Source organism: Micropterus dolomieu, linkage group LG22 (genome assembly GCF_021292245.1).
Source record: "Micropterus dolomieu isolate WLL.071019.BEF.003 ecotype Adirondacks linkage group LG22, ASM2129224v1, whole genome shotgun sequence".
Lineage (NCBI taxonomy): Eukaryota > Metazoa > Chordata > Actinopteri > Centrarchiformes > Centrarchidae > Micropterus > Micropterus dolomieu.
This window is the reverse complement of record NC_060171.1, coordinates 23,973,703-23,996,043: the sequence shown is the minus strand read 5'-3', so window position 1 is coordinate 23,996,043 and position 22,341 is coordinate 23,973,703. Positions and strand designations below refer to the sequence as shown.

The window sequence follows — 22,341 nt, the reverse complement described above, 5'->3', positions numbered from 1 at the left end:
CTTGATCTAATCCAGACTTTCTCCCACGGTCCCATGTGGTCCCCTCTGTTCCCACGAAGATAGAGGCATAAGCACACACGGCCATAAGTGTTCCTGGACGAGGTGACAGGATACTAAAGCACCTGTAGTTCAGCACATGGCAGAAAACCTGGGTTGCTAGGACATTGTCACCATCATCCTCCAGAAACTTCAGAAAGTCATTATCCCACAATGCATTACAAGGGTCTCTCAGAGGAGCAAGCATGCTTTCTCTATCTGCAATTCCAGACATTCTGGTTGCCTTGCCTGATGTTGGGCAGACTGTAAGCAAAATTCCTCCAGCCTGTGTCCAACCATGCTGTTACACAGTTACCACGGTGTTCGTGAGGAAAGAAAGGGTCAGTCCTCAAGCTCTGAGGGGCGAGGCAATCACGTTGAGGCTGTGGTCGCATGCTTTGCTCTGAGCTCTCGCTAATCATTTGCAAATTGTCACCTGATGCCTAATAGAGAAGTCAGTGTGTGAGGCTATTCAGTGTCCAGTCACATTGTGCCGTCAACAGCAAGTGCATTCACCCAGAGAAAGTCATTGAGCACACAAGCTCTCTACAGCAAGATATTGTTAGAGGTGGCCAGTATGACAAGTCATTTTGACACGTCAAAACAGGAAAAGCACAGGTATAAATAATACAATCAATGTCTGTATTCCATTAAGCTGCTTCAGTTTCAGGACCCTGGTATTGTGCTTATTGGCTCACTTGAATACAAGAGACATTGTAAATATTACTAGTGACAACTGTGCTAGTAGGTAGTTCATCAACATTTAGGACTTAACTTAAAGAATCTTAAAAACATCACTTTTTTACTTTCACAACCTTCTACCTTTTAACCAGGGATTTAATAAATCAAATCTGTACACCAATGTTTTCCAACCTCAGGTTTAAGAGCCCTTGAAGAGGTCTCAAGATAAATTAAAGGGTTTCAACGTATCACTTATCTTCAATTATGTTAATTTACTTAAATGTTTTGACAAGAAATTCATTCTTTCATAAAACTGCTCACAATTTAGACATGTATAACCTGTGATGATGGCGTGCAAGTAGACACTGGCTAATTCCAGTCAAAAAGTTTGGGAGTAGCTGCTCTACACTACAGGCAAATCCACAAATGGCGTGCAGGCACACACAACACAAAAAAAAAAAAAAAAAAAAAAAAAAAAGCACAGAAGACAAACACATTTCCATGTCGCACAACTTTAATAGAATATTTTAACTAACTCTGTACAAATTGAAAAGAAATATTGCGCAAGTAACAAATTGTGAATAAGAACCAGATAAGGCCATTGCTAGCACACGGTCCAATGTGGTAGATTAGGAGATGTCAACCGTGGCTCAGAGATCTGTCCGACAAGATCTACAATCGTTCTTTTTAAAAAGAGAGAAGGGGTGGGTATTATTTTCACTGTAACCACTATCGCTGACCAGCCACCAAGCAACGGTGTCCAACCGAACGGCCGAAATCCAAGTGCAGTATATAAAATACATTGGCAACCTCTTTGTTTCTCAAAGACATTCTACTGAATCATTAGACAATAACAGAAATATTTATATATTCTTATAACAACTTTAAACGCTGAATTAGATTACACTTTGTTAATGACAATTGGCAAACAATTTAATAAGAGGACGGTGTGTTTTGTCTTTCACTTTAGCTTGTTGGCAACAGAATTTACATTTGATCCAAACATCCTGCACACTGTCCCATCGCTGACTTTAAATGACATTTGTTAAGAACTAGATATATAACCAAAGTGGTATCTTATAACACAACCACAAAAAGGCAGCCACTCGTCTGTTTAATTATCTTTTAGGGAAATTTTTCACCAGACTGGATGTGATGCTGGTGCTGGGGGAATCCAACAAGCTGACATTAACCTACGTAGAGACAACTTTCTACTTTTCAAATGTCTTCATCATAAATTGTTCTTATTATCCTTGTTAACAAGAGCTCATTTAAGGGAAGAGCAATAAAAGCTTTTGAGGTATAACCACATGCTTGTCACATGATCTGAATTAGTGTCCACTCAAGTGCTCAGTTTAAATGCTTGTTAAGCCCAATACACCTGGGCAGAAGTGAGCAGTATTAATGCAGAACACAGTTCTTGAATGTTTAAAATTAATTTTGATGATAAACTAACATGGCTTGGCAGTATTCATGTTTTTTTGACCTGCTAAGCCCACATAAAATTTGAGCCAATTAGCATATTACCGTGGCAGGGCCTTAAGAGTTCCCAAAATGCACCACTTCATATAGCTGCATGACACCAGAATAAATAGTCCAATGAAATGACAATGAACATTTAAAAAAGTAAATAAAATTCAAAATGATACACTGTATGTCTCTTAAAAAACACCACAACAAAAGAAAAGCTCTGCAGCAACCCCAGTGAAAGATTAAGTCAAACTTGTTCAGCAGTTTCCTGGTAAACTTACACTTTTCTTGTTGGCATTAAAAAACCCTGAGTAACTGATTTATTTCCATGAAAACTAAAGTTGGGGACCATTCCTTTTCCTACTTTTTTTCCTCCAAATGATGATGTTCTGAGGTTCTTGGCAGTAGTAACCTACTCCACCTTACCAAAGAAGAAGACTGTCCCTAAGTGATGCCATGGTATTTTAATTGAAGTCAAGTCACTTCCTGCTTTGAGTTCAAATGAAGCCAAATAAAAAAGGGGTGAGATGGGCGCAAGACAAAAGAAAAAGAAGTCATGCACATAGTAAAAACGCCGTTTGGTTTGCGTTCTATTGCGTTCGGATGAGAGTTCATAAAAGGGCAGAGCCTGCAAGAGTAGGAGGACTTGCTGGTTGGCTAAGAACTGATTTGACGGACAGCAGGTCTCCAACTCCCCTGATCACCACGGTTACTGCTGTTTGCATTCGGCAGGCTGGGGCTGTTCTTTCTGTGGCGAGAGGGAGGAGAGAAACTAGATTAGAAAACAAGAGGACAGACAGCTTTTGAAGCCACTGGGCATTAACTGGCAACTAGGAGAGGCTAACAAAAAAGCAGACGCTAGAGAAAGAAAGAAACTGTTTTGAACCTGGTTTGTTACGGCAAAGGGAACAGGTGTTAGAAACCTGGGATGGGACTACTGGAGGAAAACCAAATAGATAGAAAGAGCAAAGACAGGACAGAGACTAGAAGCCGTGTCTACCCAAGATGTGAGTTAAAGGTTTCTTAAACCCCTCGGACTACTGGAAGAATCATGGATGAAAGAGAGGCAGCCAGAATAATAAACCAATAAAGCCAATGGACGAGAGAGTGTATAATGTATGTAGGACGCCATCCTTATTTCTCCCTTACCTAGAAATGCATGGGGTGAGAATGATTGATTATGCCTGTAATGGAGGGGGAGACAACAATATGCACAAGTTTAATCGTCACATTCAGAAATGACACAGCGAGCACAGTGCTAAAATTAACAACCGAAGAGCAGACAGCACGAGAGAAAACACCTCATTATTGGCCATAATCAGGATGCATTGCACGTGTGGTGGTGGAAACAGGAGATACAGTAAGGGAAGTGATTTTGTGAAGGAATAACCACATTCTCATCATTATGGGTCTCAAGTGAAAGAGACTTAAAACTGCATGTTGAGCTAAAACTTGCTCTGTAGTTTCAGCTTAACACAGGACACTGTACAACTGTACTGTTACATAGAGATGTGTCTGAGGACAAATCACTTGAAGATGAGGTGAACATATCCTAAAAAGGTGACAGCTACTGCAGAATGAGATAATCACTTCTAAATCCGTTCACATCTATAAGAGCCAAATTACAGATTGTTTTCACTTTGTCTTACCTAAACGCTAGGTGGGTGCAGCCCATATAAATAGTATCATCATTATGGAGAGGGCAAATAAGTTATTCCTCTTTGTTCAGACCATGTCAGATAATATTTGTAATGGCATCTCCCGAGTGCGTCCATTACCAAGCCAAGTCTTTCTCCCCACCACGCTCAAGCCAAAACCATCAGGAACGTTTATTTCTGCAGATGTGTGACCATACTCAGTGACGGTGTTGGAGCAATATTGCTTTTTGTAAAATGTATTATTGTCTTGCCTCTTAAATAATTCATTTTTAACAAGATTTGTTGCATGCAAGTATAATGATAAAGTTGATTATTCATTCTTGACATCATTCGGCTGGGCCAGGATACGTTTCTTTGGCTCTGCCAGTCTTGAGAATTTGCCCAAATGAACGACAACAGATTTATGGCTTTGTTAAATGCTCTCCTCTCTGAGATCCCTGAGTAGCACCACTCACTGCACCAAGAAAAGCACTCTCATTGAAAAACACTGAAAATATTCAGTGTTCACACATTATGAGCAGGTAGGGCTGGGCGATACAGCCAAAAATGTTACCACGATTAAAACATTTCATATCATTCGATCGATAATTATCACAATATAAGTCAGTTTTTTTTCCTAGTTTAAAAGGTAGGTTTTTACACCTGAGTGAAAATTGAAGAAACCAGATGGTTAATTATGTGGTTAAACTATTCTTTATGGTCAGAAAGTCACAAGTCTGAGTTAGAACAAATATGATTTGTTTTTTCAACAAAATAAATATTTTAATAGAAAAGTTAAGTGCTAATTTGTTTGTGATTCAAATGAATTAAAGCAAATATTTATTGACGATATATTAAACATTATATTGTTACTGATGAAAATTATATTGCGATAATTATCATTATTTTTTTATTGCCCAACCCTATGAGCAGGATTTCAATAGCCAAAATCAGAAAAAAAGTCAAGATATTCTGACCTTGGGGTCAAAGTCTCCCTCGTCATCGTCATCATCACCCTCCTCATCCTGCTCCTAGGACACAAAGAAAAGATGATTATATAAAACATTATACATTTATACACAAACATTTGCTTTAAACAAACATACAGGACATATATTATTGTACGGTTTAGCAGAGATAGTAATGTGGTACATTGTGGACCAAAGTCCTGTGTGAAAAGTGATGACCAGCTGTCTGGTATGTCAGATCAAATTCACAGTGTGAGTGAAAGTGGCATTACTGACCTCTTCATCTCCCTCTTCCAGCTCCTCCTCTTCAAACTGCATTAAAACAATAAAATCGAATGTAAGAAAACACCCACATGTGGTACAACAATGACAAGCTTATAAAGGTGCATTCAGAAAGTATTCAGGGCCAGACTAGATTGGAGTCCACCTGTGGTAAATTCAATTGATTAGACATAATTTGGAAATAATAATATAAAAAAGGTCTCACAGCTGACTTTGCTGATCAGATTTTAAAAACCAAGCCGTCGAAGATACTGCCTGCATAGCTCAGAGACAGGATTGTGTCGAGGCACGTGTCTGGAGAAAGGTTACAAAAAATGTCTGCTACACTGAAGGATACCAAGAGCACAGTGGCCTCTATAATTCTTAAATGGAAGAAGACTGGGGGAGAAGAGCCTTTAGAGGAGAGAGATGGTCCCTCTGGCTATGTTCAGACTGCAGGGAAAAGTGGCCCAAATCGGATTTTTTGCTCATTTGAACAGGCCATCACATGCGGGGCTCGACAATAATGGTAATAATTTAACTTTTTTGTTTAGTTTTTTTTAGATCCAGGATGTATTTAATAAACGATTTAACACTTTTGGAAGGAGGGACAAAAACAAAATAAAAAATCGTCTTCGCGCCAGTAAGTTTCCGGTGGGGCCAGGGCCAGGCCCTGACATGGAATCTGGTCTTTTGTAGTTCGAATTTGGGCCACTTTCATATGTGGTCCAAATCCGATACAGATCGGATCTTTTTAAATGAGACCCGAGCCTGGACACTGCACCACTCCACTGATCTGGGTTTTATGGTCGACTGTCCTGTCCTCAGTAAACGATGCATGAAAGCTTGCTTGAGTTAAAAAATTGCAGTAGGCTATGTTGCAATTGCAATTAATTGTTCAGCTCTATAAAAATGGCTATCCACCAATGGTCCACATCCAACCTGACAGCTTGAGGATCTGTAGGGAAGAATGGGAGAAAATTCCCAAATCCAGGCATGCAAATCTTGCTGAGTCATACCCAAGAAGACTCAAGGCTGGGGATAATCCCAAGGGTGCTTAAGAGTGCAGACTGCTGAGGCAAAAACTGAATTTAAATGAGTTGAGCACAAGATTGCAACATAACAAAATGTGATAAAAGCAAAGTGGTCTGAATACTTTCTGAATGCACTCTATGTCCTCAAAGATTTTTTCAGTCTGCAAATTTTTTTTAAGTCTTCAAGTGTAACAGTGTGCATTAAGAAGAAACAACACTCACACTCTCGTCATCTTCCAGGGCTTCTCCAGTGAAATAAAGCACTGCTCTGGGAACTATTCTCTCACGGAAGAAATGACCAATCTCAAAGTCTGTGGCTAGGGTGAACTCAGAGTCCTCGTCCTATAAAACAAGAACACAACAAAGCCATTTTAACACAACCACAAATCTGATGGTAATTCAAGACGCAATAAAATGTGAGGTGATCTGGTGAAGAATAAGCTAAATTTTACTCACCATTTCTCCATCTGGAGAAGCTGTAAGGGAAAGGACATGACATTTAAGCAATAAACACACTGCTTTATATTGACTACAGAAGGCAATTCAAGAACAGTTACAGGCAGATGTTACATTTGTTTCATAATAACTTTCATTGGGGAAGCTTTGGGGTTACATGTGATTCAACCACCATGCCCAGTTAAGGCTACAACCATGCCTATAATCAGTGACATCACAACACGACATCACGTCATCCACAGAAAGTGACCAGCTGTGCTCCTCCTCCATCCTGGCAATAAACTGACTAAAGGTGACATCATCCCATCCTTCCTCTTCATTCAACAAATACCATATTCAGGGAAACTGCTTTGTCACACCTACAAGCTCCTGTACACACTCTACAGTATGAGCATCAAAGTTTCACAAAACACATTTAAACCACGTTTGATGGTGGAGCATTATTTTAAATCAGAAAAATACATTTTTATACATACAAACTTTTTTGATAAGAGGCCCTTAACATAAATTTGTTTGTTGAGAACTGTGACCACAGTATACTCAGACCATTTTAGACTTATAATAAACTTGTCAGTGCTCTCTGGTAGACAACCACACCATTTATCTAAATAACCTATATCCACACTTCCACATTTCTTACTTATCTACTGACATATACACCAATCTATTTGCAATAGGATAATATTGGTCTTGCATTCATTCACAGGTCTCCAGTGAATTTGCGCAATGAATGAAACACCGTTATGTTTAGGTGCTGGACAAAACATTCTTATAATACTATCTCACATATCCTGATAGAAAAGATAAAAGTGATGAAAAAAAACGAGCTTCCTCTGAGGGCAGATGTAGATATGAAAAGTTTTGTTTATGTTTTGTTTCCACTGTTAAAAGGGGTACTTTGCGATTTTAATCCAATACACTTTTTGTTAAATTTGGCGAATACTTCCTCATAGGTAGGTAGCTCTCTGTTTTTTGTGTGCTCTGAAAGAAAATCCGGTTTTCCTACACAGCCCCTGGGTCTGTAAATTGAGCACAAACAAAGCTGCTCAGAGTGAGCAGCAGGTGGCGGTGGCGCGCTGGAAGCAGTCGGAGAGAGAATGTAAACAAACAGCGGTACATTCGAACATGCTGGACTCGTTACGGGACTTTAGCCGTGACGATGACTGAGAAACAGCCACAGAGGGAAAGGTCTGATGAATTGTGAGACAAGTTATAAGACCAGGCGAGGGGAATACCTGTGTTAACATCTGTGAGGGGTTTCAATGCAGGATAAATCTACAAGATTTGAAAGGAATGAAAACCGATGCTGGACAGGTGAGTAAGCTAACGTAAGCTTTGCTGTTCCACATCAACGACAGGTTCAGTATTACTGTCTGTGGTTAGCTTTGCTGCAGTGGTCAGTGTGTGTGCGTGAATGGAGAGAAACGGGTCGCTGTAAGGCTTGTTCAGCAGTAAATGTACAGTAGAAGTTACAGTGGCCGGTGAATAAAGACTGGAGCTTCTAGGGACTAAAGAGGAGCTTCCGTCCGTTGCTGCCAACTGTTGAATAAAGTGAAGGAGGTTAGCCCCAAAGTTAGCGCTGACTTCGGCCCCGGAGATAAACAGTCGCTCCTGTGCTTCCCAACTCTTATCAGTCACTGTATTTTTGTACAAACTATTTCAAATAACTACTTTTTTACTCTGTTGTGTTTTGGATGCAGCGTTTGTGTGTTTACACATAGTGCTAGTTTGATGATGTTTGTTCACGAATTGTAACTAACTACTATTTAAGTTCCTCTCGATTTTCCTACCGATAAATAAACTAGACTCCGTATCTTAAATTTAGGCTTAGAAAGGTATTTTGCTTCAATATGTATTTAAATATTGACAGGCTTGTTGTCACACTTTCTACAGTACTGCTAAAACATGCCCTCTTATTGAGGCTAACTTGCTCTCGGACAGCAGACGCTGTGGATTCTGCTACATTTCAGCAGAGTAGGACCGGTTACCACGGCAAAGTACGTTCATGAGTTTATCAACAAACTCTCTGCAGAATCACATAGTATCCCTTTAACAATTCTGTGGTGTTCCATCAAACAACATCTGCTGTGGCAACTACTCTCCAATCCAAACTAATCTAATAACTCTGCTCAATGAAGAAATATACAAATCTTGTTCACACATCCATGGACTGTAAAGCGGTCAAGTCACATCTACTCGTTGTGCGTTTTCACACGACCACACATGATGGCGTATTCACTAATGGACATCCAACCCAGGACTGACCTGCACACCTGAACACACTTGATAAAGAGCTATTTATATTCACCAGTCATCTATCAAGGTGATGACTGAACCAGTAAGACAAACATTTGCTCAGCCAATGAGCAATCAGGTCAACTCCTCAAAGTCAGAATAGGTCCAGGCATGTCTGACAGGTAAAGCTGCCTGCACAGGAAAGACGATACAGTCATTAAATAAAAAAGGTGTATGCTGCCTAACTTACAGAAAACTTGAGGAAGAATGATTCCTTTAAAGATGTGTGACTTAAGGCACCTGTCACAGTATTATTCACCATTTATTCAAATGAAACAAAAGACTGCTGACTTCTACACTCAACTCCCTCACCTTTATGAGGGTAATTGTGCCAGTAAGGTTCAATGTCCTTATCATTAAAAAAATATAACATCAGACAGAATTATTCTAAAATGTAACAAGCTAATAAAACAAACCTTGGTATTCTTTCCGTTTTATCAGTGGTCTCACAAATTTGCCTTTAATGTTAGGTCAGTCATTTTATAGTCATTAACTGACTTGTTTAGCCCCACAGACTAAACTCTGTTGGGTGGAAAATAATAGTAAAACCAAAGTTGATGTAAAAGTTTGATGGTCCAGTGATCACAGCTTCATATATCAGGCAAGTGATTGGCAAAGGGCAAAAAAGCAGGAAAATATATAGAGGCCCCCCCCGACACCCTGATTAAACTGGCAGCGGCAGGACCCATGACAATAACTTATTTGGTGGATGTGTTGCAGTGGGAATCAAAGAGTGTCTAATGCACTGCGCCATCGCAACCTCTCAACAACTAAATGTGCAACATGAAATAATGGACCCTTCGCTAAGCCCCGCCCCCTTAATTACTGTTGCTAAGTCCGACAAACTGTTGGCGCTGCCGCTGTCTATTGCTGCACTCCGCGGGGAAAGATTGTCAAATTTGTTGGAAAAAGCGATCTCAGAAAGAAGCAGACAGTTTTGCAGTTGCATTATACATTTGAAGATCAGACTGACTCAAACAGATGTGGAAAAAAAAAAAAAAAGACAGATAGAAGCTAAAGGCTATCGATCACACAGTACAAGTGAACCACTGCATCCCCCGACGATTGAGAGCTAGCGTTAGCTAACTAACATTACAATGGGAATGATCCACAGTTGATATTTTTCTGGATTTATTTTAGGTTTTCGAAAAAGAGAATAAATCGTGCTTCTCCTTTCAACGTCTCTGGGTAGCTGATGTAATTATTACAAGATGCTGCAGGAACAGCGTTTGACCAGATCTTAGAAAAATACAGCCAAAAAGGTAGAAAACGACTATTTTTGCATTAGAGTCAACGGAGCGCAGCCATGAAAGTGTCGGACCTTAGTCAGAGCGAGTCCTATACTGTGCTGTGATTGGCCAGCTGTGCATTTGAGGCGTGACTTAGTGAAGGGTCAATTGAGTCAATTGATAAACTAAATAACTTTCAAATTCAGTTCAGTAAAAGTTAATAGGTTATTTTTAATGAATAAGAGACAGCAGCAAAGGTTGTCGCCTGTGTAAGACCTGGTGGCCTGACTGTTAAAGAAACAGTTATATTATTCAGGTTCATATATTTCATATATTATTCTGATCAAACAGCCACATCAGTCTCTGTCTGTTGATAAACTGTAGGAAAAAGTTTGACATTTCAACTCTGGCAGCGTGCGGGCGTGTGCGTAAGACGAGAATGACCGCGACAGTTTCACGGGATCGCGGCAGTTACACAGAAGCCGTTGCCATGGTTACGTAGATACTGTGTTGCTTTAGCTGAGTGCTTGTTTGCCTGAGCGCAGAGCGACCCTGCAGATCCAAGCCATCTCAAACAGCCTTATATAAACCCTGTCACAACAATTCACAAGAATTGCCAAAACCTTTAACATAAGGACGACTTAAAAAGCAACCATTCATACAGCAAAGTGTAGCCTATTTAGCCAATATGATTGCTCAATCGACAAAGTCAAAGTAAACATTAGATAGCCTATAACAACCAGTAATCAGAACATAGGCCTACCCAATTTATCCGATCCTTATTGTCAACTCAGTGTTGGGCAAGTTACTCAGAAATAATAGTTATTAACAACTAGTTACTCAGCATATACTCCTTAAAACGTAATATTAGCTACTCTACTTATTACTGGGTGATATAACACCACTCACTCCCGATGAGTCCAAGCATCACTGGTAGTAGCTGCCGGCTACTAGTTTCACGTGGCTGTGTTGCTTTAGCCGATGCTTCAATTAGCCTAAGTATAAATGTAGAATTGTGCGGTCAAAAACTTTTTGCTGGTCGCACAAAGTTTACAACAGACGACAATGTTCTTTGCATCTTAGACTGTGACACAATAATGCCAACAACGTTACTTACAGCTGTTGAAAATAGCTCTCTCTCCCTGTTCTCCTGTCTTCCTTTAGCTTCTTGGCAGCTGACTTGAACCACATAAAATCCGGTGGAGATGACCTGCAGCACGGTCGCGCATTCACATCAGGGACAGTGCGTTCAGTAGTGCAGCGTTACTTGGATTAATAATTGTAATAAAACTGTTTTGGAAATAGTAATCCATTACATTACTCTTTACTGGCAAAAGTAATATTGCATATTACTGCCCAACACGGTACCACTGATGCGCGAGAGTGACTGTGGTACACACTGCACAGGTGTGGAATTGGCAGCTGAGCGCAAACGAACATCCTTGTTGATACTTGGAAAGGAAGAAAACTTTACACACATCAGCCTATAGATGTCCTTTCCATTTCACTCGGCCAGCCCCCCCCGCCGATTTTCAGGTCAGAAAATCCGGAATTGCGGATTAATCCGGAAAAAGTCACATCCCTGATGTATAAAGTCTAACATCAGTGAGCAGAAGACATCCTGACTGTTCCACCTACACACAGCAGAACGAGTCTGGTGCCACCTGCTGTTGAATTCAGCTTAATGCAACGACCAATAGTAAAAGCCCGTGACATCCAATACAACACAGACATGTTGACTGTCAAGACGTGTGTGTGGCTCTCTAACAGAGCACAGCTTTGAAAGTTAATGGTTACTGCTATGTGAGAACATTCATAAGTTGCTGAAAAGTAATTAATTAATTGCTTTGAATGTTATATTTAGACCTCTCGAGAACACTACATTTTGTATTTTGTGTGGGTTCTTACCTTTGACGGGGTTAAAGAAGTTGAAGAAAGAATCGTTGGGGACCTGTTTGGTAACAGTGCGGACAGTGCCACGGCCTTTGTGCTTCTGCTTCTTCTTAATAGTTTTCACTGTCACATCCTTTCCCTTATGCCAGTCTATCTGACAACTAGACAGAGGAAGTGTGCAAAAAGTGAGAGAAAGCAGGACGCAAAAGCGGTAAGAGTTGTAACAAGTACCAAGAGGAAGCTGATATGTGGGATGTAAAGAGTGAAGAAATGTTTTATAAACTACAAAGTCTTTTTTCCTTATACGTCAACTTCATGTGTGTCAAAGCTACAGTTTAACACGCGTGTTTGTGTGCCCGGGCTCTTACCCTTCACAGTCAATGATCTCTGGCCCCTCAAATGAGAACGGGTCTGAGGCATCAGGCTCAGACTTCATCTTGTAGACTTTAGTCAGGACTGCATTGTTGAAGTAACCATTGGGCTCAAAGTGGAACTCTAATGTGAAGCTCTGTAGGAGAAAGACCAAGACAGATCTCTCATTTCATTCAGCATTTTAACACCATTTAGTTTATCAATTTGTAATGATATCAATTCATCATTACAACATGATGACACTGACCATTGGCTGTCCTGGCTCAGAAAACTTGACTTGAATATCTTTCAGGTGCTTTAGGATGGGCTCATCGTGCTCCTGGTGGCAGATCAATAGTCAGATCAGAGACACATGTTATTGTTCAGAAATGGTGTTAAATGTGTATAAGAACTGAGTGAGAGATTAATTGTTTAAATGTACCTGAAGCATGTCACTGAGCATGTCCACAGTCTTGAATATGGTGAGCCAGAACTCAGGGATGCCTTTTGGATCTTCCTCTGGTGTAGCTTCTTCTTTCTTTGCATCCTCAATAGCAGCTTTTTCCTTTACCTCTTCCTACAGGCAGTGGGGCAGAGATCTCATCAAAATCCATTGTTCACGAAAAAATCTAAACAATTTAGTTTAAGATTTCAAAATGTCTCACTGAGATCAGGACCTTTTGCTAAACAACTAAATCAGATACAAGATCAAAGCAAGACTAGTCAGTCACACAAAACAGTGGTTCGAGGTTTATTAGGCTACATCAACACTCTTTTTGGTTTAAAACAGAGTTTTAAAACGAAAACTGCTCTCCATCCACAGCAGCATTTCATCTACACATCAGATCGGATCTCCGTCCATATTTAAATGACTGAAAACGCACGTAAAGTGGCCATTCACATACTCTGGGCATGCGCGTGCCGGTGTAAACAGAAAGGAGATTGTCTCCTCTGCAGTTGCAGACCCAATGAGGAAGCCAAACATGGTCTGCTGCATCATCGTTTTCAAAGTGCTCCGTTTTCGTCTGACTGCACTGATATCCCGGAGTTTTACAATGACACTGTAAAACACAGCATTTCCAAACTGTCTGTTTTAGGTGTTCGGATTCACTGTTCTAGTCAGGATGGCAAAAAAAAAAAAAAATAGTAGTGTGGATGTAGCCTTTGTCCTGGTGATTCTTATAAAAACCATAACCCCGTTGGACCCCATTCACCTATTTGTACAAATGTGTCTGTTTTCCCTGTTTGCTTTACTAAAGAGGACGTAGATGTTGAAAATTATTTTTTCTTGCACTCATTCTTTCATCCACCATGGAGTGAAAAATTTTGTGCTTTAATTGAAAACGCTCTATTTTTAATTTAATCAAGTGATTTGGCAGATTTTCTTTAATCTCAAAAACAGTGCCACACGATTAAAGTCTGGCAGCAAGTGTAAACCTACTAAGCCTCAGTCTGTTATAATTAATCTAATGCAAATTCACACTCTAATGACATATTGATAGATTGATAACTACTGATAAATCCACTACTCCAGATTAAGGCGGCACGTGTGGTTGTAAAATAAAACGTTGCTTTTCCTTTGCTGTGGAAACCCAGATGAAGCAGGATTTGGCAAAGTGATCAGTCTCTAATGACAAACGAATCAAAGCTGTACTTACTGCTAGCTGCTCCTCTTCCTCTCGGTCACTGTGCCACTCACAGTCTTCATCTGTGGGTTCCACTGTTCCTGTAACGATATCTCGTCTCTGTGACACACACGCACACACAAACAATGAAAGTTAATTTTAGAAAGGGATTTCTGTATATATAGTATCTGTCTATATGAACAAACATTCATTCAATAAGGTTGAATTATTTTTAACCTTAACACCATTTGAGAGCCACTGACATACACCCCCCCCCCCCTCGATATATATAGATTTATCTACACATACATATATCTATCTATCTATTTATCTATCTAGATATATAGATATATATCTATATCATAGATATATCTACACATATCTATCGATCAATCTCTCTCTCTATATATATATTATATCTATATCTATCTCTCTCTATACACACACACACACACACACACACACACACACATACACACACGCAGCCTATGGCTGACTTCTTGTCACTAGCTCTGGAAATAGCCTTGACTGACAAAAGAACAGTTGACTACTCGTTGTAGCAGTGTTCAATTTAGCACCAAGGATGCATCCTCACTGACCTCAGATCAGACCAGAGAGACATGCCTCACCATCCATTAGTGCAGAGAACAACACAGGTGATTCTTACATATTTGGTCTCTTAACAAATAAGTGACCTTACTTTTATCTCTTTGTTAGCTCTGTTTGCATCAACATACAATAAACAAAGACGATTCTATAAATTCTATGTGTGTGTGGTGTTACTGTAAAGTAAAGTTCTGTTAATATCTGTTTATTCACGGTACCTTCTCAAAAAGTGGCTGATAGAGGGCAGCATACTTTCTCTCTAGCTCATGGACCTCTTCATAGAATTTAGCCTCTATGTTGGCACACTGCACCTGTAGCCTTTTCAAGGCATGTACTCGCCTCTTCACTGCTTTGGGAAGCATGCTGTAAGAGAAGGGAAACATGAAAACTGATGTGAATTTAAATCATTTACAGAAATTGTAATATCATGACCAATGTTTTAGAAGTAAAACTGTTATCCTGAACCAATTCTTACATAATCCTTTAAACTGGTGACTCCTGAACCTAGAGGGTTGGGAACCACCGAAGGTGGTTTTATAAGAATGAAAGATGGTTTTGTTTGTGGTAATCTTTTCAGTATTTAAAAAAAATAATAATTTATCAATGTCATTTGTCAACTGTATATGTTGATCAGAGAAAGTAATAATAGTCAATAATTTACCAAACAAGTTTGTTTCACATATGTGAAAACTTTTGTCTGATATTAAGCATAAACAGCAAAATAGTTCAGTGTATTGAACCACAAGTGGATCATTTGATATGTGATTTTGCATATATTTGATTTTGGAGCCTAAGTAATTAAGTTTTAAGTATACTTTAACACAAAACTACCAAATGATATCATGGTCACAATCCTGAACATTTACATTAACTATGAGATCACCTCTCCACAATTGCCACCTTGTAGAAGTTACTGTAATTGCCATCTTCTGGCTCGTACGTGTTTTAATGTTTCAACCTGCACAGGCAGTAAAGAATATCAAAGTGTCCAAGGAACATACAAACATGCTGTTTTGTAATAATAATTGCTGTCTAATAGGTATTCAATTTAAAATAGTTAAACTGCAAATATAGCATGACAAGCAAAAGCATTTACCATTTTGCCGAATGTCATCTTAAGTTACCTGGAAAATTATGTGAATAACAGCATATTGTAACCATGACAACCTTTCCATTTGTACCTTCTCTCTCACATAACAAACACAATATAAACCATCTACACTGACCTTTCCAAGAAGTGGAAACTGACAGGTCTGTCGCCCTGCCCACCTGGATTTTGCATCCCTTGATCCCCTTTACCTGCCAAACCAGCAAAGAACATTAATGTGTGCCTGTCACATTATCATTACACAAACTGCTTATCCTTTTCACTTAAATTGTGGCTCACCATACACTTAACAGTACAACACAAAGCAATACAATAGCACTAATAAATGTCCTGTGAAACCTGACAAGTTGCATTTGTGTTTATACTGTTTGTGGCAGATTAAACAAACTTTTTGAGATTGTAATTAACATTTAAAGTTTCACCAGGTTTGTACTTTATTCTTTAACATTTATAAATATATACAGCTGAGGTTAAACACAGAGTCAAAACAGATGAACTCACTTTTCTAACACTGAATATTTAATTTAGTAAGTTAAGTTTAAAACACGTTTGTCTTTACCTTTAATGGCGTCCATTACCGAGTGGCAGCTCCTTCCTCTGAAAGAAACAAATCAATTATATCAGATATACTCATCATGAGTCGCAGACATTGGTTGAGAAACTAACGTTACTGACAGTGAATGTGGGGAGGAACAGTGTCGATCGTATTTCACTGACGAGTGCAGGTTTGCGCCTGTCATTTAACAATTATTCTACATGTGTTTCATGATGACAATGCCACGAAGTAATCAGTATTAAAATCTCAAATGCTAAACCGCTGACAAACTGAAACGAGCGTCAGCTAGAAAACAGAGCGACAGACCAGCCGATCAGCAACACTGGCGTTGAGCAAGCGCAGGCCGATGACGCACAGACAAGCTAATGGCAGCTGGGCTCCAACAACCAAAGTTAGCATCTGTCCATTTCCACTTACTGAAATGACCATCGCTGCCTCTGACAGTAACAGAGGATCACTGATAAGATAAAACCGTATCAAATGAATATACACGCGCAAATCAGTTTACCAGCAAGCACATACTAACCACCTTGTATGGGCGGTGCCAAAGATCTGACAGCGGCTAACCGGGCTAGCTAGGTTAGCTAACGGTCTGTGTAACTAGCTAGTAAGAAACTACGACCCAACGTGCTGTGAACAATGCTTTAGCGAACAGCAAGTGCGAATGTTAACACTATAACGTTACGCCAAGCTTTTCTATCGCATTCGTATAAGACAACTGTGATACAGCGTGCTAATGACCTGCAATGTTTTGCCTTTTTATTATGTCGATAAAACTATCCGTTACGGTCACAGCTACTAGCCTACGGCTAGCGCATTGACCAGCTAATATCAGCTAGCTACCGTTAGCTCGCGTGTTAGTAAAAACACCAAGAGTTAGAGTAAAGTGTCTTGAAGACAGTTCACCAGCCGTCTGTCAAATATGTGAGATAACTCGTAGCGGTAATGATTAATACACTATCATGTAAGTAAATGTTCGTATTAACGAAATGTCTGAGTTTGCTAGCTTTAGCATCTTACCTCTAGCTTAATGGAGTTTTAGCTAGTCGCGTCGCTCACGCGTCTTCGCCTCAACCCCCACGCGCGAACAACACACGCGCTCCAGCATTTTGGGTTCTCATTGGACAGCTGGTGAAGCGGGGCGTGGTGCTGCATTCGAGTGCTGCGTTGCGAAAATGTCAATCCCGAGGTTATAAACAGTAACGAAGGATAAACAATCAGTATTTGCACAAATAAAATCTAAATCTTTTCTCCTGCTGCAATCATACAAAACACAAGATCAAGAGAGAATGTAAAGCACTTTTATTGAACATATCTCAAAACAATATTCACATTGTGCGTTTGTCTCCATATTCTCTTTAGTTTGAACACACACATTTCATAATTTCTGCCCTGCCTAAACTGCTCTAACATAGTAAAAATATCACGCCTAGACCACAAATACATGTAAATGTTTACATTAAATATATGAAATTCAAAAGTTTCAATGAAATGCGTCTATAAGCAGATTAGTGGTGTGTGAACTGCCTGTGTCAGTGTGGGGATGTGAAATAAAAGCACAGACAGGCAGGCCAGGGGAAGAGGGTGAAATGATCCTGGAGGTCTGTTTATGTATTATAGACTCCTGAGCAGAGCAGGTGGACTTCATCACTGACAAGCTCTCAGCTTCACCCTCTGACTTCCTGGAAGAGTGTAGCCAAATAAAAAAGGCAAAGGGTGGACATCTGAAATGCTATTCACCTAGTATCTGCTATAATGTCACATCAGAGGTCAACCCAAGTGTCGCTTTTTAATGTTTGCCCTTTGTGTAGATGCCACTGCATTCTCCATCCTGTGACTTCTAAATAGCAACTGCCACATTTCAGATAACAGCTTTACTGAATTACATGGCCACATATTTATTTCAAAGCTGCACCTAAAATCTGCAAATTAATTCAGAAGTCCTAATTACAACTTGTGATCCATATATTAGAAGTCCTTTTGGTCGAAAGTAATAACGACTCCATCTTGTAGCTTTGCGAGATTTTAGTCTATTGATTAATGTTGGGAGTGCTTATTGATATTATTTACATTTATTCATTTGGCAGACACTTTTGTCCAAAACCTTAAGAATCAGACAGATTCTGTTAAGACCACAAGAGGGCTTCATACACCCGTGCTTCATAGGAGCCAGTAACTCTATTAGTGAAAGTACACTGAAAGAGGCTCTCATATTGTGTAAATGTATTAATACGTCACCAGGTGATGTTTGTGCAAGTGTGTGTGTTATGGTGAGTGTGTGTACTCAACATTTTTCATGTATTGTATTCCCATTATAGCAATTGTGAGAGACTCAAATGTACTTGTTTTCACTCTTCTCAGACATATTTCAAATGTCCTGACGGCCTGGGAACTGATTCCAGCCAGGGGGGTGGTGGAACTTCTGAAAAGCATGACGTTGTCCCCCCAATAAATTATTTCTAAATAAATAATGTAATTGAAGACATACAGTATATTCATTAGAAGCCAAATTTTGCCAATGAAAACATGCTATTTAACAGGAACAGCACCTTAGAATTCAGCAGAGTTGTATTAGTCAACTAGTTTGAAATGAGTGTCACTGTATGCCAACTGGGTGTCACCATAGCCAGCTGGAAAAAGTTGTGCATGCCCTGATCACAAATCGCCTGGACTATTGTAACTCATTGTACTATGGCCTTGATCAGTCTTCAGTTCGCCAATTACAATTAGTTCAGAATGCGGCTGCACGCCTGCTGATAGGGAAAAGGCGCAGTGACCACATTACCCCTGTACTGTCGTCTCTCCACTGGCTGCCTGTCGTTTTTAGAATCCATTTTAAGATCTTATTGTTTGTTTTTAAATCTCTTAATGGGCTGGCACCACTGTATTTATCTGATATGCTGATTTTGTACACTCCAGTCAGAGCACTTAGGTCCACTGACCAGTTGCTTTTAGACTGTCCAAGGTCCAGACTGAAAACCAGAGGGGACAGAGCTTTTTCAGTAGCAGGTCCTAAGCTCTGGAACTCTCTTCCTCTCAACATTAGAGCAGCTACCTCTATTGAGAGCTTTAAATCACTTTTAAAAACACATCTTTTTGCACTGGCTTTTAACACATGCTGAGCTGTGACATTTTATTGTTGTTATTGCTTTAAGTATAGGTTTTATTTGTTGTCTGTTTTTATTGTTTTTGGCATAATCTGTTTTAGAAGGGTTTTATTCGGCTATTTATTATGCTTTTTATCTTATGCTGTTCTCTGTATCTGTACAGCACTCTGGGGTCAGTAACTGTTTGTAAACGTGCTATATAAATAAACTTTGACCTTGGCCTTGACCTTGAATATGAAGCAGATAGTGATTATTGTAGATGGCAGAGATACCGTGTTTACTTTTTATTGTTACACCAAAAACAATCAGGCAGTAGGACAAGAGTTGTTATTGACCTGCCTTGTCAGATAGCATCAGTGTTTTTATTGGATCCAAGAGATGAGATTGATGGAGATATTAAATATGTGTGATTCAAAGTGGGAAGTGATTAATAACTTGTTGTCAGCATCCACAAACGAACTTATTTGCTTTTCTTCTCTTGTCAATAGAAATTACATCTCAAATGAGAAAATCCATAGATATTTCACATCATATTTATTTAAAAAATAAGGTGTTTATTTTAAAAATTTCTGTCACAAGTGCACAAAACATGCTAGATTCAGATTCAGAGTCCTTTATTGTCACTGCACAGAGTACAACAAAACTGAATGCAATCCTGACAATGCATTCCCACAAATAAAAACATAGCAACATAAAAATAAAAAAGAAGTTTGAGCTGAAAATTAAGGTTCTAAATATACAAAAAATATATAAAATGTGTGAATTTGACCGCACCGACATCTTGCAGGAGACCAAGGACAGATATATCATGTCACTGTTTCAGTAAGTAAGGACAGTAAAAACATCCCCCCAGCGGGAGATTTTTAGAAATTAACTCTCTGAGGGTCTGAAAAAGGTATGCAGGCATATGAGGAGGGAGGACATAATCTTTCAAAACTTAAAAAGCACATTTGATTCATTGTAGAGAAAAGAGCTCTTTGGGTACCAAATACATTGACTAGACGCTGACAGACAACAGTGGTTAAAGGTGGGGTATGTGATTCTGGAGAAATCCAACACCAAGACAAATAGCATGATATAGAGTGAACAACGACACAGCAAGTAATGACACTAACGTTAGCAAATTTGTGGGTTAGCAAACTGTCGCTACAGTTGCAGACATGCAACATGCAGAGTATGAGAAGGTCCCAGAGCCAGTGCACCAGCTCCCAACAGTGATACTAACAACTTTCCTGCTGCTATAGCTATCATCACAACAGCAGCATATCTTGGCCATCTATACAAAATTATAAACACAACACTTTTGTTTTTGCCCCCATTCATCATGAGCTGAACTCTAAGACTTTCTCTATCTACACAAAAGGCCTATTTCTCTCAAATATTGTTCACAAATCTGAAAAAATCTGTGTTAGTGAGCACTAGTGAATCACAGTTTTCCTGTTTGAAACCCCACATTTGTGTTCTTACAACTTTATAAGAAATTCTTTAAACTCAGACAGGATGAAAACATGTTGTTCACATTCTGGATAGGAATGAGAACCTGTAGAGGATGTAGAGTACAGTGGCTATCAGAGTATGTGAGTTTCTTCTTTTTTTTTGCCTGTTTGAACTGATTTTAGTGGCATTTACTAAACTCAGAAATAATGTGAAGTGTGAATTTTATATTATATTGTAAAATAAACACTTAAATTGCTGCACAAATATTTGTTTTATTTAAAAAATAACAAGTGAGACCAGGTCTGTTTAATTCTGATCACTCTCTGTGAAGCTGCTGCTGTACTTTCTCTTACCCTCCGCTGTCTTCTACAGGAGAGGATCATATAGGCCTAGCCCAATTCTTGATATTATGGTTGCGACTGTAATTTGGATTTAATACTTCTATTATGCTTAAGACATATTTTGTGTAGGAATATTCTTTTACTCAAGGGCAGAAGTATCTTGTCACTGTTGGTGTCGGGGACAATAAAGCATCTCCCAGCAGGAGATTTTTAGAAATAAAGTCTGAAAAAGGTTGGCAGTGGACCAAACCACTGTGATGCAAATGAGGGGTTAGGACATAATGTTTCAAAACTGAAAAAACTTTTTGGACTAATAGTAGAGAACAAGAGCTGTTAACCGTGTGTGTCCTAAATACATTGACTAGACACTGATGGACAACAGTGGCTATTGTGGGAATTAGAGTGTTCAAATAAAAGGCTCAGGCAAACATTTGTCTTTCTGTGAGTTTTATTCAAGTCTTCTGCAGAAGGACTCACAGCAACACACATACACCGTGTACGTGTATGCTCGGATGAGTGAGGAGAGCTCAGTGAGCCTGTTATTTATCCAGCTTTAGGATCAATCATATCATCCCACAGAGACTGGAGAAGAAGTCTGGATAACACAGAGAACAGAGATATTTTGACTGTTACGTTTACATAGATTCAGTGCCACATCACAGATTAGTCTCCCTGAGTCCAGGGTTACATGCAATATGTTTGGAATTCCCATTACACTATTTTAAATAGTTTTGATCAAAAATATTTTTAGGGACAATTCAGTAGTTGCTGGATATTAATACTAAATACTAAATTCTACACCCTTGCATCAGACAAGAGAACATCTGTATATATACAGTGTTCTGCTGATCTACCATAAAGTATTTTTTTCCCTTTTGGAAATGTGCTTTTTGTGGAAATAGCCCACTGGGTAACAGACACAAAACCACTAAAATCCGGCCTTCTTTCTGTTTGCTATCAACTACTGAGTAGTCTACACACTTGAAAGGAAGTGACAGTGCTGGGGCCCCTCAGGGTATGATTGTGGTGACCAGGCTTTGTGCCTGTCACAGTGTGACATTTACCAGCAGGATCTGTACTCACAGAAGAAATCAAATGTGATTGTGTAGCATTTGAGATCTAGAAACAAGTGTACAGAAATTGCTAATTTTGGAAATGTAGGGTGATATGGTATTGTTTTTTGAAATGGAAAGTGTGGTTAAATGTGCAGTGGAGCTCATTATCCACTATCTCCTCAGTGTAAAGAACAA

The 22,341-nt window shown here is 39.3% G+C and overlaps 1 protein-coding gene across 3 annotated transcripts; it reads right to left on the bottom strand.

The window, feature by feature from the left end:
* Positions 1-1,213: 1,213 nt before the first annotated feature.
* Positions 1,214-17,344, bottom strand: nap1l4a (nucleosome assembly protein 1-like 4a). 3 transcript variants are annotated; one of them, XM_046037775.1, is made up of 15 exons: positions 16,326-16,532; positions 16,210-16,247; positions 15,769-15,841; positions 14,761-14,905; positions 13,970-14,056; positions 12,754-12,888; positions 12,580-12,651; positions 12,329-12,468; positions 11,976-12,121; positions 6,544-6,563; positions 6,310-6,429; positions 5,069-5,104; positions 4,802-4,855; positions 3,337-3,371; positions 1,214-2,935 (listed from the first exon to the last, which is right to left on the bottom strand). In XM_046037775.1, exons 1-14 carry the CDS (start codon positions 16,388-16,390, stop codon positions 3,366-3,368), a joined length of 1,137 nt encoding a protein of 378 aa, XP_045893731.1. In that variant the 5' UTR covers positions 16,391-16,532; the 3' UTR covers positions 1,214-2,935; positions 3,337-3,365. The 3 variants fall into 3 exon arrangements, with proteins under 3 accessions (XP_045893731.1, XP_045893732.1, XP_045893730.1); XM_046037776.1 differs by lacking the exons at positions 3,337-3,371; positions 16,326-16,532 and adding an exon at positions 17,227-17,344; XM_046037774.1 differs by lacking the exon at positions 3,337-3,371 and having other exon boundaries at positions 16,326-16,535.
* Between the last annotated feature and the right edge of the window lie 4,997 nt (positions 17,345-22,341).